Source organism: Pristis pectinata, chromosome 19 (assembly GCF_009764475.1).
Source record: "Pristis pectinata isolate sPriPec2 chromosome 19, sPriPec2.1.pri, whole genome shotgun sequence".
Lineage (NCBI taxonomy): Eukaryota > Metazoa > Chordata > Chondrichthyes > Rhinopristiformes > Pristidae > Pristis > Pristis pectinata.
In genome coordinates this window covers 22896157-22915602 of record NC_067423.1, presented here as the reverse complement: position 1 = coordinate 22915602, position 19446 = coordinate 22896157, and the positions used below count along the sequence as shown (strand labels likewise).

The following is a 19446-nucleotide window of genomic DNA, read 5'->3' as shown; positions in this document are numbered from 1 at the left end:
TCACATAAATTAAGGCTTGCCTTTGTTTTCACAGGAAGTGATTGAGGTTAAATAAAAACAGAAACCACTGGAAGCACTCAGAAGGTCAGGGAATACCTGTGGAAGGAGAAACAGAGTTCACATTTCAGGTCCAAGATCCTCCTCCACAACTGGGAAAGTGAGAAAACAAGTTGGTTTTTAAGTTGGAGAGGCTGGTTGAGAGAGAGATGAGACAAATGATAATCTCTTGAGTGGCATATAGTTTAGCTGCTTTCAGTCAGACTCTTCTATGGGAGAATAATAAACAAGCTGAGGACTGAGACTAGAGGTAGTTGTAATGAAAAGTAGCTCGTGTGGGGTATTAACCCCAGTGTGGAACAGCTGACCAAGTTGCCTGTTCTGTCCTGTATATTCTCTATAATCTCTATTTTTGGTTTTCTTCTTTCTGCCTTGTTTAATGTTCTTTGCATGTAGTCCATTATTCTTTGGCTCAGACAATGTGAAAGAACTCTAGTATTCCAGAGGGGCACCAGTACCCTTTTGAAGTTGGCAAATACAGTGAAAGTGGAGCTGAGACTAAGGTGAAGCTATGCAGGACCTTATTGAATTGCAGAGCAGACTCAAGGAACCATATATTTACACTTTATTTTCTCAAGACTTTGAAGGTGGCCACTCTGCTCAGCAAGTCTATGCCAGCTCTGAGTAATGAAGGAGGAGCACAGATGGGCATTGAAGAAAAGGGAATGCATAGAGCATTAAGGGAATTGGAAGGGCTTGGGATTAAAATCTACATGGAGTGGAGAGGGAGCACCAGCAAAATGTGTGTTCCAATTTTAAAAATTCTGCACAAGGCAAAAAATGAGGTTCTAGCCAGGATTTTGAGGATGGAGATTTGTGGGGTTTAGGGTTGGGGGGAAGTGGAAAATGCCTATCGCCATTGTGATCTGACCTTGTGTTGAGTTTCCCGCCACCCATAAGCACCTGATCCTGCCTGGGTCTCTGATTTACATTCTTGTGTTCCACTGACTCCTTGCTGGAATAATAGGGTCATTTTCATTTAAGCCTTCAGGGTCTCCACATTAAAATGTGTTTTTTTTTTGCTTTTTAACTGGAAAAATAAAAGTGCAATCATGTTTGTATATTTGAAAAATTTTAGCTAGTTCTAAAATTTTCTCCTTGTGGTTTTAACATCTCTAAAAACAAAATCACCTTGTATTTTTATGCATCATCATTGTCCAACTAATGCAAGACTAGTATTCATGGGTAAATGAACCTTCTATAGCAAGATTATTCAGGCATTAACAACATGATAAAGCAATCTCATTTCAGCTGTGATGTCCTTGTGGTCTGAAATCATACCCTAAGTGCAGGATTGTGTGAGGCACTCAGAACTGCCAAATGTTCATACTCTGATTCTTCTTCCCCCCCACTAAAGTCTGAAAGAAATGAAACCCGTCTGAGGATCAAACCTGATTTTCAATTAAACCAAGCCTTCCGCCGCCGTGTGGACTTCAACCACACAGCTGTCCACATCCCCACGGATATCTACGAGGGCTGTGAGTATTCTCCACTCTATGTATCTTTTTTTATTGGAAAATGTATTGAATTCTCTGTGGTACATGACTGTTATTATTGAGCTGTCTCAGTTTAAAATGAGAAATGTATTACTTTAAAGAGATCCTCAGAAATGGGCAAGCAGATTTTCACCCATGCTTATTATTCAAACAAATAATTTTTAACACTGATTTTGAAGGAGACTGAGGTATTGTTGAAAGGAGCACACCTACCAGAGGAATTTTGGTCGTTGGATCTACTTGCTTTTTGTTAGATTATTTGAGGAGGCTGAGCAAAGATTTACAATGAGGTGATGTACAATTGCACAGCCTATGTGGTTGATGTCAAAGGTGAATGGGGATAATCTTCAAAATACTTTGCTGTAAGCTTGTTATTCTTTTATTGACCAGTTCGCTATTTCTTTGTTAATGTTATGAGTCTTATTTAGCTGTAGGGAGCAGACAATGTGGCCATGGAGCTGTGAATAAGGCTGCCTCCATCTGTAATTGGGCCACTGATCCTAAAGGATATCTATTGTAATCTGTAGTCAGTAACACGATCAAAAACACCACTGTTGTTTAGGGAGTCTGTGCAAAGTTGTGTAATAGCTTATTCATGCCCTATCTTCAGTATTAGATGCAAATAAGTCAGTTTTCCACTTAACCTGCAAGGTAAAGTGATGATGCCTTCAAGTGATTTCTTTCACCGTCATTAGGAGCTGGTGCTTTTAATACATGCTGTTCATGAGGTTTTGGCATTGGAATCTGATTTAATGTCTATTGATATTTAAACTATATTTATTCCCATTTTATACACAGGTTTGTCTTCTCGACAAATAACACTTGGAGAATGTCCTGTTGGGCTGCATAATCTTTAATGCTTCCTTCCTAGTGCAATGTGGAATGAGCAGTGTTAGTTGTTTTACATGTCAATCTAAAAGATATGCAAGTACTGTACAAAGGTCGCTTAGTATTTCTGAATACCAGAATATGTTCCATGTAATCAGTCTTTTCTCACTCATGTTGAAAGTTGCATTGTCCTAATATTTGATTATGAAATCTGATGTGTTTGCTGCTTGCTGTGATGGGAATTGATACTGTTATCCAGAGGATGATTTGAAATCTTATCTGAAATATTTGAATTAAGATGCATTTTGCTGTGTAATGAAAACATCAACAAGGATCTTCAGTACGTCCATATAGTGAGAAATTGCAGTGTTGTTTTGTTCTTGTGTTCTGGTGTCAACAACTAAATCACTGATGCCAAAGAAAACTACAAATAACATTTGCAGACCATTGGGTTAATGCTGTTGAGCATTTACAACTGGCTTTCAAAATTTGCTGCTTCATTTACACTTGTGGCATAATTTGGTTCCATCGTCGTGAAAACTGATGGCAGGTGGATAATCATCTGCCTTTGACCCATTCATTCCTCCCATGAAAAATTGCTGAACCGCTTTTCAATCAAGCTCATGATTTCTTGGGTGATCTCATGTGTCCCTACAACTTTGTAAATCATTGCTGCTGTTTAGTGAATGGGGTTGGGTCTCAATGCACTGTAACAAGTTTCTTCCAAGGCAATCCTTTGGGATCAATGATGACTTGCTCCCACTCTGGTTTTGTGAGGTTTGAGGCAGCGAGTGAGGACAATGTGGGAACCACAAACCCTTCCACAGAAGGGTAGGAGGTGGCTAATGGAGCAGGCGGGTGGGTGGTTTGTGAGGTGGCGTCTGTTTTAGAATATAAAAATCAAAATATTGGAGGTGTTGGAAATCTGACATTAACAACAAAATGTTGGTAATACTCAGCAGGTCAGGTAGCATCTGTGAATAGATGATCCTGTGATTACCACGGTTATTGTGGAGGCAGAGTTGGAGGATTATGAGATATAAGAAATGGTCTGTGTTTTCCAGGTCTCATTGTGAATTTTTCTTGTTGAGGGGCAGGTGTGCAGCAGGGACAGGTTGGCAGAGAAGCTGGTTGTTGAGTAAAAGGCCCTACCTCTCACATGCTGTGGTGCACGTTGACAATATCTTGGCTTAGCCTTCAGGTATACTAAGGGAAGCTTTGTCTGCAGCTCAACTACTGAGGTCTGGGGACCTTGGCTCTGGAACGTATTCATCACAGGGCAATTTTTCATTAGTTCCAAAGATTAGCTCCACTCCCTGAGGAAGTTAGTTGGAGGTGATGTGCAATATTGCAGTGAGAGGCTGAGAACAGAGTTGGGGTAGCCTTAAATGAGACATAGTCTTACTTAGCACCAGTCTTTACTGAGATTACTCCTGCTGTTGACTCTTTGGTTAGTATCATGGCTTATATCCTGTCATGCAGCAAAGACAAATTTCTGTGGGTGGCTGAATTTGAAGAGGGTGTTCCAGGTGATTGATGGAGTCTAAGTCTTCAGTGAAGTCAAAGAAGGCCGTGAGTAGAGGCAGGTGCTGCTCCCTGCATCTTTCTTGGAGTTGACATGCAGTGAAGATTTTGTCCACCATCCCACTAAATTGACGGAATCCACACTGATTGGGGAGCAGCTCTTCAGCCGTTGGGAGGAAATGGTTGAGGAGGATCCTGGCTATAACTTTCCCTGTTCCAGACCCGCAAGGGAATCCTGTGATTACTGCAGTTAGACTTGTCTCCTTTCTTGAGCTGGTCACATGTACAGATTCTCCGAAGTCCCCTTGTATATCCTCCTCTTCCTAGGTGTGGATGATGAAATTGTGGATTTGAGACAGAAACTCATCGCTGACAAGTTTATGGATCTTTGCAGGGATGCCATCTAGTCCTGACTCCTTGTTCTTTGAGTTCGGATATGGCTTAGCAGGGTGGGAAGGAATGAAACCCTCTGGCAAGACACGATTGGCAAGGGAAGGGTGGAGGAGATCAAAACCAACAGTGTCCTTCTCTTGACAAAATGCTTGGATCATGGACTCTGTTCTGTTAGAAGTACATTATAATAAGTCTTGGTCCAAGCACTGACACTACAAAGATGCTTCCTTCACTGGTGTCGTTATAGGCACCGATGATTGCTGGACACACCACTGCCTAATCTGCTCTATTATCTCGGTCAACGTGTCCCCAGAACATCAGCATCTACAGAAATGTTGCTGCAAGATCAGTGTTGAAGTTGAAGCACCCCACAAAGGTGGCTCTTCCCACACAATGCCTCACAGACACCCTGTCTACAGTCAGCATTGAAGAGCGACAGAATATTGACCGCTTATAAGCTGCCCTGAAGTTGTTGGCTCTTACAACGGAGAATGAGGACTGGTTTGATGACTATCAGAAAGAGATTGAGGAGCTCATCAACTGCGAATGTGAGGTGTTCCTGGATTGGAAGTTCCACTTTTATTCAAGGGACAAGAAACGCTTTACTAGATGAAGGCAAAGGTCCAGCAGAAGACCTGTGATTGAGATTGAAAGAATAGGTGATGGATGGAGAGAGCAGAGGAGGCTCAGCAGCTCACTGACTGCCATGGCATGTGTGGGCTCTTTAGTGCGGTAAAGGCCATCTATGGTCCAAATCACTTCCACCCCCCCCCCCCAACCTTTGTGAGCTAAGAATGAGGGTGAACCCATGAGAGACAGAGAGGCAGTCAACACTTCGAAGTGCGGTTCAACTGAGACTCTGTCCTTGATGTGAGTATCCTGGACCCCATTCCGTTGGAATGTACAAGGGATAGGCTTGTTGCCAATCGTGACCAACAACCACTGAAGCTGCAAAGTGACTGATATATTCTGCAGTCAAAGTTGAGTTTATTGTCATAAGCACAAGTACATGTATGCACAGGTGCAATGAAAAACTTGCTTGCAGCAGCATCACAGGCATGTAGCATCATATAAGCAACATTCAGAAGAAAAATACAAATTAAACACAATTTTTACAAGAAAGAACACAATTAGAATAAAACAAAACAAAGTCTATTTTTGTGCAAAGTGATCATAGTGTTGCTGAGCTCTAGTGATTAGGGTTGTGCAGATTGGTTCAAGAACCAAATGGTTGAAGGGAAGTAACTGTTCTTGAACCTGGCAGTGTGGGACTTCAGGCTTCTGTATCTCCTGCCCGATGGTAGCTGTGAGAAGATGGCATGGCCCAAATAACACAATGCAAAACAAAGTCACTAAATGCATTTGAAACTTGTCTGATAATGGTGCGTTAATGCCAAAAAAGTTCCAATTCTGATGAAAATGATGAGAGACTTCTATGCAGGTAATTTATGAAAATATGAGTAAATGCCTGGGCAGTACTGTATTGGGCAAGCATGCAAAGCAAATGAAAATTAGGATGGAAATCTCTTGTCATATCCTTAGGCTAAAGGGGAAATTGGGATGTTTTGTACGTTGGTTTGGAAGCCATTTCTTTCTGTCATTCTGCTGTTGAACTATAGACCGAGAAACTTTGGAACCTGCCGTTAGCTTCTCTAAACTCTATGCTTTCATCAACTACACCTATTTGAAGAATTTGGTGAATCTGTTTACTAAATTTCCATGCATTTTCACTTTACTACATTTTAAATGGTTATTTCTGAACATTCTTTAGCTGGAATTGCAACAGGTCTCATTATTCATATTGTAGTCAAAGTGGAGTTTATTGTCATATGTACAAGGAGATGTATGTACAAGTGCAATGAAAAACTTGCTTGCAGCAGCATCACAGGCACATAGTATTAGATACACAACATTCACAAGTAAAATATAAATTAAGCATAAATTATACAAGAAGGAACACAAAACAAAAAAAAAGCTGATGGTAATGCAAAGTGGTGAAAGTGTTGCTATGCTGAGGTAGTGATTAGGGTTGTGCAGTTTGGTTCAAGAACCAAATGGTTGAAGGGAAGTAACTGTTCTTGAACCTGGTGGTGTGGGACTTCAGTTACTACAGTAACAGGAAAATTGTGGAAAAATTGCTGGGTTTACACCTAGAGGCTTAGATGTTGGAGGCATGAGTTCAAATGCCACCATGGAGGCTGTAGAATTTAAATTTAAGTAATTAAATAATATTTGAAATGAAAATCTAGCAATAGTGCTGGTGACCTTTTTGGTGTAAAAGCTCATATGATGCATTGATCTGTGGATGTCTGTGACTCTGAACTTGTGCGGTTGAATGTTAACTGCCCTTGGATATAGCCTCTCAGTTCATGGGGCAATTTGGGTATAATGCTGGCTTTGCTGCTGATGTCCCCATCCTGTGAACAAATTAAAAATAAATATGCAACTATAAGGATAAGAAAGGCACAATAATCTGATGTTTTTCTATCCTAGTCTATTTGGATCCATTCTTCTTCTGCCAACAGGTACTAGAACAGGTCTGAAGACATTTACATTCAGTATCTAAGACTCCTGAGGGAAGCCACCAGGTCCTAAAATAAGATTAGGTAGCTGGTAATTTACAGCTGCACTCAACTTTTCCCATCCCATGTTAATCCCTGTCTTCACGCAGTAATGTGATCATCTGTTGGGCAAATGAATTTATCAGGTTTGCTTCATAAATTGGGTAGCAGCACAATAGAATACAAACTTCTATTGTATGACAGGATTCCCCAGGATGCAAATCATATTTATCAGTGTTCATGTGGCAAAGAGTCTCTTAACTAACTTTATTGATAGAAGCATGGCTACTACTCCTTAAATATGAGGTTGCTCTGCATGTATTCAGATCTTTGCATGGGAATGCTCATTATCCTGACATTTCCCATGGCTCATTCATCCTGTGTCATCACATTATGGGACAGGTTGCTTGTTGGACCATGAAGATTACGGCTCCTGAAGGTGATGTCCACATTAGAATGATCACTTACCAGATACGTACCAAGGTGTTACATCTTCAGTTTATTAATAAATGTGTACAGAAATGTTTTGTGTATTTCCACCAGATACTGCAAGGCATAATATTCAAAGCATTCATAATGTGTCTATGATGGGTTGATAACGGGTTTTGTGTCTATGGTCATTCCATTAAAGAAAAAATTATTGTAAAATAACCTGGTTCAAGTGAAAGTGGAAGCAACCTTGTAGCAAGTCTGTACAATTTTACCTTGTGCTTTGCATTTGACTTTGGTTGTTAGCACTAAGTAGGCATAAATATTGGTTGCTGGTGTACTGAGTTCATGCATTTGGTTCCATTGAAGTTGTCCATTAATTTTACATTAAGTATGGTTTTTAATCTGAGCTGACCATTATTGAGGCTAGAGCGTGGGATTTCTGAAGGATTTGCAGTAGACTTGTTTGATCCTTCCTTGACCCTTTCATAAACAATTTAAAATCAGCCTGTTTACTCCACTTTGAAAGTCGATATTAATCACCTGTGACTGATATTTTACCATTAGCCCCAGTGTAAAGTTCAATCAGAATCAATTTCAGTTTTACCCCTTGAGGATATGTCTGCTGTCCCTCAACTTGAATACTCTGTCAATCTAGACCACCAAGGTTTGCCTCTTCTCTGTCTACAACTCATTTTTTAAAATTTTCTTTTCCATTTCATTGTTAAATTTTATGGCTTCAGCCATGCTTCAATTCAGCATGTTATACACCCACTTTTTTGGGACTTTGCATGTTATTTTCAGTAAATTTAAAAATATATTTCATTCTGATAACTTCTAAATTTTCCTCCCTGAAATAATTAGTAGTTTTATTTAAAAAATACCTTTTATAACATGTTTGTGATTTTTCTTATTCACTTATGAGATATTGCATCTGTTATTCCAGTTCCTCGTTGTCTTTGAGAAGGTGCTACTGAGCCATCTTGAATTGCTGCCATCGTTCTGGTGAAGTTACTTCAGTGCTATTTTATAGGGAGTTCCAGGGATTCAGGCCCAGCAATAATAAAGGAAAACCATATATTTCCAAGACACGGGAATGTGTGACTTGGATGGGAACTGAGCTGTGGTGACTCTCCTGCTCTTTGTGGTAGAAGTTGAGTGCTTGGAGTGAGCTGTTGAAGATAACTTGGTGAGTTACTGCTGTGCACATTGTAGATGGAGTGTACTGCAGCCTTTCTACACTGGCAGTGGAGGAATGAATGTTTAAGGTGGTGGATTTGTTACTAATCAAATGGCTGCTTTGCGCTGGTTGGTGTTTGAGTCTCATGAGGTTTTTTTTGATGCTGCACTCGTCCGGACGAGTGGAGGGGATTCTGTCATTCCAAGTTCAACCTTGTAGGTTGTGGAGAGGCTTGATTGAGTCAAGGATTGAGTGATCTGCCACAGGATATTCAGCCTTTGATCTGCTGCTGTGCTGTTTCACTTAATGTTTTTGTCAGTGGTGATCCTAGAATATTGATGGTGGGTAGCTCAGCAATGGTAAATAACATTTCTGAATGCTAAGGCTGGTTAGACTCTCTTGTTTGACATGATCATTGCCTGCTACTTGCCTTACACAGATGTTATTTATCAATTCAATCCATGCCTGAATGTTGTCCAGTCCTGAAGCATGTCAGCTGGACTACATTATTAGTCGAAGAAATAAAAATGGAATTCAGCATTGTGCAATCATCAGCAAATCTTTGACCTTGTGATGGAGGAAGAACAATGATAAAGCAGGTAGTTAGAGCCTTGGAGATTGTGCTGAACAATTCCTGCAACAAGTTCATGTTTTCCTGTCTGGAAATTGGCTAATAATATATTTATTTTCAATGGTCAGCAGTCACACTATCAATGATCCTTCCTTTAGGTGCCTTGACACATGGTAAACCTGAAGAGCCAGTCTTGATTCAAAAGTATTGCGATCAATCTTGATATCAGATCGTTGTCTCCTCGCATTTCCTACACATAGAATATTCCCAAAATATTTTACTCAACACAGTCTAGAAAATAGATTCATTCTTTTACTGTTTCTGGAATCTTGCTATATGTAAATTGGCTGCAACATACACCACACTTCAGCAAGTAATCAATTGACAGTGAAGTGTTTGTGATGTCCCATTGACATCAAGCTGCTAAATAAATGAAATTTTGTTTTTTTAAAGTGGAATCCAACTGTTCATGAAAATGTTTCCAATTGCTTGCACTTTCCAGATGCTTCTGAATCAATGTGGAATCCAGTTTACTGATAGTGAGTTGAGCATTAATTGCACTGTACCTCCGAGTAAGATCTTTAACTTTAGTTTTCCCACAATATCCTAAAAGCAAAATCCTAGAAAATGGAAGGAAGGATCTAAAAATAAGTAGCTAATTTGTCTGATTAGCAGAATGCCTTTATGCAGAGCACCTGGAGCTGTTGTGCACCTGCTTTTATGTTGTTAATATCCTGCACAAGGTGGCGGTCCCGTCCATGAACATCATCTCCAATTTTTGGTTGAGCTTTTATACCATCATTGAATTTTACCATTCTCCATCTGTACTGACATACGTCCAAAAATGGCTTGACTGCACAAGTGTAGAGGGCATTAGTAATTAGGAACAATAATCTTGTGGCAAAGTAACTGCTCCTGCTCCACTGAGATCTGGTGGAGGAGCTGATAATTTGCATGGAACAAGCAAAGTGTTTTTAAACAAAAATGTAATTTTCATGTGTAGGAGAGCAATGAGAATTAGAATGTCAATCATGTTCTTATTGTACCACATCAAGTTACACTGCATTTTCCATTTTCATTTGATAAATGCTCTCCTATGTTGCATGGTAGTGATATCATCATAGTTAATGTTGTGTTTGGCTGGAATACTCTGTGTGTTTCATGTGATCTTATCTTTAAGTAACGAATTTGCTAATACTCCACCTTAATGGGTGCCAGAGGCTTCTTTGGCAGTTAAAGCATTTAATAATACTCAAAGGATTTGGGTTAATCAATTTTCTGTTTTGCATTGCAAGGCCTCATAGGTCAGTCATTTGTAGATGAACAAAGTCTCCATTGCCTTGGGCAATGACAGTCATGTAGCTTTCATAAAAACCATATATGGAATAATCCTGACCTTGCAGTAAAAGTGTACTGTTGTTTCAATTATCTAAACAGAAAATATCTTTCTTAATATAATTAAAGAAACAAAGTGGGAGACGTAAAGACAATTGTAAAAAAAGATTGTAAAAACAGCTCTCCATGTGATGAATTATTCTAGCTGGCCATTTATGAAAAGCAAAGAAAATCTAAGTTTCCTAATCAAAGAATAACAACAATAATAATGTTGGTGTGTTGTATAAATTTAAACCATGTTCTTGATGCTTTATGGTGAAGCCCATCATTATTCTGGCCAAGGAAAGAAACTGTGCAGGATGCTTCCTGCCATATGCACAGAAGAAAATGGAACAAAGAAGATCTGAATGAACTAATAGTATGTTGGCATTTTTGTTAAATATTGTATTAACAACTCGAAGATAAGATTGTAAGTAATAGAAACAGGATGCATGGTCCCCTGAGCTTGCTTTGCTATTCAATAAGATCACAGCTGATCTGATCTTAGTATCATCTCAATTTCCAACCTGATCCCCAGAACTCTTGTTGGCTTCTTTGCCCAAAGATCTGTTTTGACCTTGGACATATTCAACAGCTCAGTATCCACAGCTATCTGGGGTAGAGAATTCCAAAGATTCGCACTGCCTAAATCTGAAATCATGCTTCCTGGTTCTAGATTCCCCTATAAAGGTTCCATCTCCTCAAAATCTCATATGTGATCTCTCATTCGTTTAACCTTCATTGAGTAATGGCCAGACTGGATCAATTGTCCCTAATTATTCAGCTACTTCATCCTTGAATCAACCTACTGAACAGTCTCTGACCTGCCTCAAATACAAGCACATCCCCCTTAAATAAAGAGGCTGTAACTGTACACAGTACCCCAGTTGTGCTCCTCACCAACACATTTTTCATTTGTACCAGGCCTCCCTACTTACTTACTCCATATGCCTTGGAATGAAGGCCAACATTCCAACTTTTCTAATCACAATATCTGCAAGCTAACTTTGTTTCTTGTACAAGGATACTTGGATCCATTTGTACAGCAGTCCTCTGTAACTTCCCTTCATAAAAACAATATCCTGCTTTTCTATTCTTCCTACCAAAGTGAATAAACTCACATTTTAAACTCCATCTGTCAAATTTTTGCCCATTCACTTAACCAATTTATATTCCTTTGTAGACTGTTAGCTTAGAAATTTGTCTGCACAATGCCAAAAAAAATTGTTGAGAAGTTGAAAATCATACTAACCAGGAGTGAAGCAATTTTGTGCATATTTCTGGTTGTCTTGGCATTTGTTGCTGCAGCATGTGCGCAATTTTGGGCAACGATCTTGTGTTGACCTTTTGTGTTTGGCCCTTTTGTTTGTCCAGCGTAAAACAACTTTCACTTAAAATGTCTGGATTTCCCCTCACCTGAAACCTTCCCCCACCTCTCACCCACTGCAACTATTTGTTAAAAGTCGATGCACAACACTTGTTGTTCAGTTCACCAGGACACTGATCCTAGGCCGATTCAAGTGAAGCTCATCTTAATGCTACAGTTCCCTCCTTCCACAGTGGTGGTGCCAGTGCTTCAAAGAATCAAGAGCAATTTCTCCTTCACAAATCTTTGAACCATGCATTTTAGCTCTGATCTTATTGACCCAATGGCAATTTGCATGTGGCTTGGACAGAAATCCAGTGAACTTTTGTGATTCTTTTTAATTTAGACGCTACAAGTATTGTATCTTATTGACAGCAATAACTGATATGGAACCTAGCTAAATTTCAAAATCAGAAGTAGAATTTATGCATGTATGCATAGCTGCAATGAAAAACTTACTTGCAGCAGCATCACAGGCACATAGCATCATATATGGATTTACAATAATTTTTACATTTGGGTTAACATTATGCTTAACAAATTGTTACTGCTGTGATCTTTCTTCATGTTATTTGGGTATTTATCCAACAATTCTGCTCAAATTTCTACCCATCCTTGACTCATGACATTTTCCTGACCTTCAAAATTAACTTTATTCCTTGAGGGCATTTTTTTCTTCATTATTTTCTTTCTCCTTAAGCTGTCTCCTATCCCATTAACTCTATTCCCATCCAACAGTGGTACATTTGGAGTTTTTAGCAGAAATCGTTTAGCCTTGCATCATCCTCTTCTGCAGGACAGTTTAATGGATGTTAGGAATTATAGTAGGGATAGTTGCCAAATATTAATGCTGTTTTGCACTCAATATCAATTGAGTTTGGATATGTTTAATCAATGCTCAAGGTTGCTATTTCAGTAGTTGAGATGATTATTTGTTTGGCAACAATTAGCCTGGAATTTTTACCTTGCATTTTTTTGCTGAGAATTACAAAAAAAAATCTTTAAAGATTCAGCAATGCACAATCTTATTGCTGTGACACAATAACATGGAAACAGGAGAAGGCTGTTTAGTTTCTTGGGCTTGTGCCAGCATTCAGCAAGATAATAGCTGATTTGTGCCCTACCACCATATCCCTTCCTTTTCTCTAAAGCCCTTAATAACTTTCGTCAATACAAATCTGTCAATCTCAAATTTAAAATTAAAATTGGCCTAGAATCAATTCTTGTTTGAAGTAAAACATTTGAAATGTTCACCATGCATGTGTTGACTAATTTCACTTCTGAAAAGCCTTGCTCTAATTGCCAGACTATACCCATAGTTCTAGATACTCCCTTCATGAACCTCAATTTAAAAAAAGTATCTGAAGTGTTCTACAGTTATTTACATTTGAAGATATTAAACACTAAAGGCATGACTGTTTCTGTTTTTGACCCTATTACTTTGTTTTCTTTGTCACGTTCTAGTAGGAGCCTAGAGGCATCTGAGTCTCTCTGGTTTTGCTGTTAGACAATACTGAAGAGCAAGATGGTGATAGCTGCTGTTGATTTTCCTCTATCTTTCTGAGGCAGTTTGTCTGCCCGTCCTTGGTACTTCCCCATAAGCATGATGATGGGATTAGGCATCCATAATATGGAAAACCAAAGGTACAAACCTGTCAAGCAACAGCATTGATAACTTAACTTGCAACACGTTACACCAGTGTATTGCAATTTTTAACATATTTTGAAACTTGGTACAGAATACACGCAAGACGGTGCTTGTATTCGGTCATTTGAAAATTGGGGAGGTTTGTTCAGGACATACCTAAGAGCATAATAAATAGAGATCAGAGTGCTCATTCACCCCCATCTGTCTCCTGGTTCCATCCACCTACTACCCACACATTTCCCACTGGATCCCTCCCTCCCCCAACTGGTTCTGGTTCCATCTGCCATTCATCTCTCTCCTCATGATTCCCATTAACACCTCCCTTACTTGTCAAATTCCACACTGGTAAACCTTTGTGTTCCTGCTTTTCACCCCCTAGCAGCTGTCTCCTACTCTCACACTCCTCTACACTCCTCTTTCCCCCCCCATCTCATTCCAACTGCTTCTCATTTCTTTTCTCTGTATCTGCCTCCATCTATCATCCATCTGCTGTCACTTTCTCCCGAATGAACATTTTCCACCACCCACAACCCCCCCCCCCCCCCCCACCACCAATACTCCCCTACCTGGCAGAACCAATCACCTCAGGCTCCTGTCCACCACTCCCCCTCTCCTCTCTATACTGGCCGCCTTTCCTCTCCACTCTCAGTCCTGATACAGGGTTTTGACCCAAAAGGTCGGCAATTCCTTTCCCCCCACAGATGCTGCTCGACCTGCTGAGTTCATCCAGCAGATTGATTGTTGCTCCGCAGTCTCATGTGTCTCCATGTGAACTAGATTGATTCTTGGCTTTGGGGGGAATGTCCAATGAGAAGAGATTAAGCAGATAGGACTTGCACTTTATCTAGAGTTTAGAATGAAAAGTTATCCTGCCTGAGATGAGACGATAGTACAGTAAATCTCTTAAGTTCCACAGCCTAATAGGGCTGTGGGGGCTTTGTCACTGAGTACCTTCAGTGCATAGATATGGGAGTTGGTACAAGTAGCCATGATCCCATTGAATGGCAGAGCAGGCATGGGGGGCTGAATAACCTACTCTTGCTTCTGTTTGCTCTGTTCTTATTTTAATAGGCAGTTTCAATAGTTATGACTTGGATGAATAATTGCTTAGGAAAAGAGAGGTTACTTGGGGGAGGAGATTTGGTGGTGGGAGAGTGGAAAAGAGTGCAATAGTTTCTGCAGAGCTGGGTACGGGGGTGAAATGTTTGGATCCCAGAGGCCAGGATTAAATGGAGATGTGTGGATAGAGGAATGAGGTGGAGCTGTGCTTAATTTCCCTTGTGGAGTAACTGATACTTTTAGGAAACTTTGTCTCATTCCATGCTTAATGATGTTCTTAAGCTTTTGCTTCTGTAGATTGTCGGATGAGATTTTTCAGCATCCACTAAATATTTGGTATAGTTCGGTGTTTTTCAAACACTTTGAGATTTAACCTTTTTGCTTACTTTTGCCATCAATAGCTAATAACTTGGCTCCAAAAAGATCTGCTTTCAGGGAAAAAAGGGTGGGGAACTGAATTAATTTGTGTACCACATACATGTGAACAATGGTTATGGAAAATTACATTTTATGAATGTTTTTCACAGAATTATTTTTCATAGATAAATTATTTCATGAAAAGAAAATTTTATTCGGAGGTGATTAGGTGGATCAGATAAATGCAGAGCACAGGCAAATTCGTGGCTGCTAAAAACAACATTCTACTGATGGGAAGCATCTAATTTTCATTGTAACAGACTCCCATTGATCCCTCAAGATTTTATCTTGTAAAGCTGCCTGCTTGGAGATCCCTTATTAAAGGTTTAGAACACATTGGAAATGTAGCAACCATTCAATGTGAATTACTAAATGGAGTAATTATCAGCCCTGGGCTATGCAACCAAAGATATCATCCCACACAAAAGGAGCACTGCTTATTGCATTATTGTTGAAAGATGTATAATGCTTAAATAGACCAATTCAGTGATGTGTTTTGTTCATAATATTCTGCTAACATTGGCATTAAGTCCTGACAACAATAACTTAAAACAGTAGACAAATGCTTTTGTGTGAAAAATTGCTACTTTTTACATGAGCAAAATATTGTTGATGCGAGAGATTTGAAATAAAAACAAATAATGCTGGAATTATTAAACTTGTGTAGTATACATGACTGTAATGTCAGCTGCTGTATATTGAGCATCATTGGACATATGTTGGAAGTTTGAGGACAGAGGCCAGGGTGAAAGAGAGATGAAGAACTAAACTGACAGGATAATTGATATTTTTATATTTAGTGTGCTCTCATCCTTGGAGAAAAATCCCGACAAAGATTTAGCATCTTTGAGGAGTCCATTTTGCGCCCCGCCTCCCCCCCCCCCACCAATTCTGATGTGACTTTAGTTTGCTGCCCTCTAAAGGAGATCAGTGCTGCCCTAAAACAGTGAAGTATCGAACAGGCTGAACACTCAGTCGGACTCAGAGATTGTCACAGGAAACTGAGCAAGAAGTAAAGGGTTGCCTAAAGCAAAATACTGCATATACAGAAGATCATGATGAAATGTCATTGACCTGAAATGTGAACTCTGTTTCTTGGTCCATAGATACTGCCTGACTGCTGAGTATTTTCATAATTTTCCGTTCTTATTTAAGTAATATTTATAGTTAATATTCTTTTTACAAAAGATTGAGAGGCTCATGGAGGAAAGGTATGTATTATAAACAATCTTTAAAAAGTAACATTCCTATAATGAAAATCAGTGTAATTCTTATCATGGAATAGATGACATGACATAGTCCACTGTTAAAATCTTAATTGATATTCTTTCAACAAGACAACATTTGTAGAAGTTTGTATGGCAGAAATACTCCATATAAGTTTAAATTCTGTATTTATTTGCACCTCCAAAGACACAGTGCTTCTATTGGAAGAACAGGGTATGACTGACATTAGTTTCTGGATTTCAAAGGTTAACTGCACATGTGTGGATCTTAGGCTGCTATTGGTTTCAGCTAATATTGAGGTTCTAGTTAATGAGGAAGAGTATGAAATACTGGGTAGGATAAAAATTGTGGAAGAGAAACTAAGGGGTTAATGTTGAAAGTGGCTAAATCAGTGTGCTTGAGGAAATGTTAAAATAAGGCAGGAAGCAAATTGGGAAAGTTTTTTGACAATTGCTTTTCGATCTTTCCTGGCTATCGGAATGGTGCCAGAGGACTGCGTATCTGCTAATGTTGTATCATTGTATAAAAAGGAAGAAAGGGATGAACCAAGTAATTATGAATCAATTAGTTTAACTGCTGGTGGGAAAATTGTTGGAAGCAATTGTGAGGTCTGTGGTGGGGGGGGGGGTGGAAAGAACTTTCATCTAGAAAGCAACATGTTAATCAGGAACAGTCAGCAAAGATTTGTTAAGGGAAGTTTGTGTCTGAATAACTTGACTGAAATTTTTGAGGAGGTAATACAAAGGCTTATTGAGAGCAATGGAATTGATGTAATTTGTATGAATTTAAGCAAGGATTTTTACAAGGTCTCATTTGACAGGCTGGTTAAAAAGTAAAAGGTTATGGGATCCAAGGGTGAATGGTAAATTGGATCCAAATTGAGGCTTAGTGGCAACAAGCAAGTGTAATGGTTAATGGTATACTTGCAAATTGAGAGCATTTACTGGAAGGGTTCTCCCAAGCTCAGTACCTTGCTTTCTGTATCTATATTAATGACTTAGACCTAAATTTAGGAGGCATGATAAATATGTTTGATGATGATACAAAATTTGACCAACATGACTGAGAATGAGGAGATTTTTGATGACAGGACAGTATAGGTGGTCTGGTCATTTGGGCAGAGGAATAGGAAATGGAAGTTAATCCAGGGAAGTCAGAGGTAATGTATTTGGAGAGGGGCAACAAGGCAATGGAATACATAATAAACAGGGACATATTGACTGGTGTGGGGGAACAGAGGGAACGTAGAATGTATGTCCACAGATCCTTAAACATGGCAGAACAGGTCAATAAGGTCATTAAAAAGATATACAGGGTTCTTTCCTTCATAAGCCAAAAAATAGAGTTTAAGAGAAGGGAATTGTAGACAGCTGTAGTTAGACTGCAGCTTGAGCAACATGTACAGTTCTACTTTCCAGATTGCAGGAAAGATGTGATTGTAGTTGAGGGGCTGCAGAGGAGATTGAAGAGAAAATTGCCAGGACTGTAAAAGCTGGATAGGCTGGTGTTCTTGTTTTGAACAGAGGAGGGTAAGGCAAGATGAGAAGCATATGAAATTATACTTGGGTAAGTAGGAAGCATGTATTTCCTTTTTAGCAGAGAGGTTGAAAACCAAGGGGCATATATTTGCGGTAAATGGTGGAAAGATTAGAGTGGGGTGAGGATGTTTTCACTCAGAAGGTAGTAGGGTCTGGAAGTTGCTGCCTGAGAAGTTACTGGAGGCAGAAACCTTTATCACATTTAACAAGTACTTGGACATGTACTAAAGATCCATGACTTGCAGGGCTATGCACCAAGTGCTTGAAGGTGGGATTAGACTGTGTAACTTTTTTTTGACCAGCACAGATATGAATGGCTTAAGCCTCCAAGTCGTATATTTTCGACAGTTCTATGTTCTAAATTTTGCCTAATGAAGATGTAAAATGCTGACAGTCTTGCTGTCATTTCAGCTGCAAATTCCAGGCCATAATTCTTTCAAACTACAACGTGCTCAAAGCGACAGCTTTTTGATAAGGCACATTAAGTGATCATTGAGAATGCAGCCAGCCTACAATAGTTGAGACTGAGGGTAGGTTTTCAGGCTATATAGGGATTGCATGCAATTGCTTTTTCCCTTTCACATAATTTAGTTAGCTAATGGGGATGATCAGATGTGGTGTGAAAAATATTGAGTCATAAATTGCTGTGGCAGGTCATTTACTGGTGTCTCCTGTTAGTTCTTAGTTTCTTAATTTTTTGCATATTGATTTACCGACAGGGAGAGCAGATAACAGTGCAGAGTGGGATCTGAGTGAACAAGGCAAGCAACAGTGCTTTTCTTTAAACAAACAGATTAAAAGACTGGGAAAATAAATAACCCAAGGATTGAAAATAAATGGGTGAATTCAACATAGTGAAAGATAAATTGGGTTAAAAGAGAAAAAAAGAAATGAAATAATTTTTAAAATCTACTTTTTGTTCTGACATTTTAAAAAATGTCATGTACAATTGGATCTTTTCTCATGTACGAATGCAGCAACTTCACACTGTACAAAGCATCTTTATGGTGAGGCAGACAGTTAAGTGGTATTTTGAAGAAACTAACAGTGATACCTAATCTCAGACAGTAATCTTTGGATTCCCCTGTTTAACCTAGTCATCTGACTATGTCTGAAGTTGGTGGTGCTTTTGTGCACAAACAACTAATATTAGAACAGTAAATTATGGAATAACCTGAAGATTTCAAGTCAAAAGTCTAAGACTGTTGGGTCTCTTTGGGATGCATTTTCTGCGGTCTGTAAACATTGTCCACCCTTATTTCAGTCAATCCTTGGAAAACAGAGAAAATGGCTCCAGGTTTTCTGTCAAGAAGATTGGGAGAAAATATACAGAATTTCTCTGCTTATTCCCTATAAAAATTGAACAAGAAAATAAAGTTTTGATCATGTTTGCAAAATTGTCCCCACTTGTAATAATTGATTTGAACTACTGTTTTTATGAGAAATGTGACATTACCAATCATTTGAAAAGAAAAATAAATAACCTGTGGTTTGCAGTGAGAAGTAATGGTGAAGCTGTCCATATTTACCGATCAACCCCTGCCTTTCCAAGTGTAGATGTAAATCCTGTCCCTCAGAATTTTTCATATCGCTTCCCTACCACTGGCATAAGATTCAATGGTGTATGATTACCTGAAGTATTCCTGCTGCCCTTGAATAAAGGAACCACATTTGCTGTCCTCCAGTCACATGGCACTCATCTGTGACCAGATCCAACACCACCTTGAAATAGAAAAAGTATCCTTATTTCCACTGTAAATCCCTTGCCAATGATCTTA

General features: G+C 39.2%; 1 protein-coding gene across 2 annotated transcripts in view; it reads left to right on the top strand.

Moving 5' to 3' along the window:
- LOC127580329 (voltage-dependent calcium channel subunit alpha-2/delta-1) overlaps positions 1-19446 on the top strand; it is a 532630-nt gene that overhangs the window by 231655 nt on the left and 281529 nt on the right. For both annotated transcript variants that reach the window (XM_052033643.1, XM_052033642.1), the window contains one exon: positions 1415-1535. In XM_052033643.1, coding sequence (XP_051889603.1) covers positions 1415-1535 — 121 coding nt within the window. The remainder of the gene's footprint in view (positions 1-1414; positions 1536-19446) is intronic.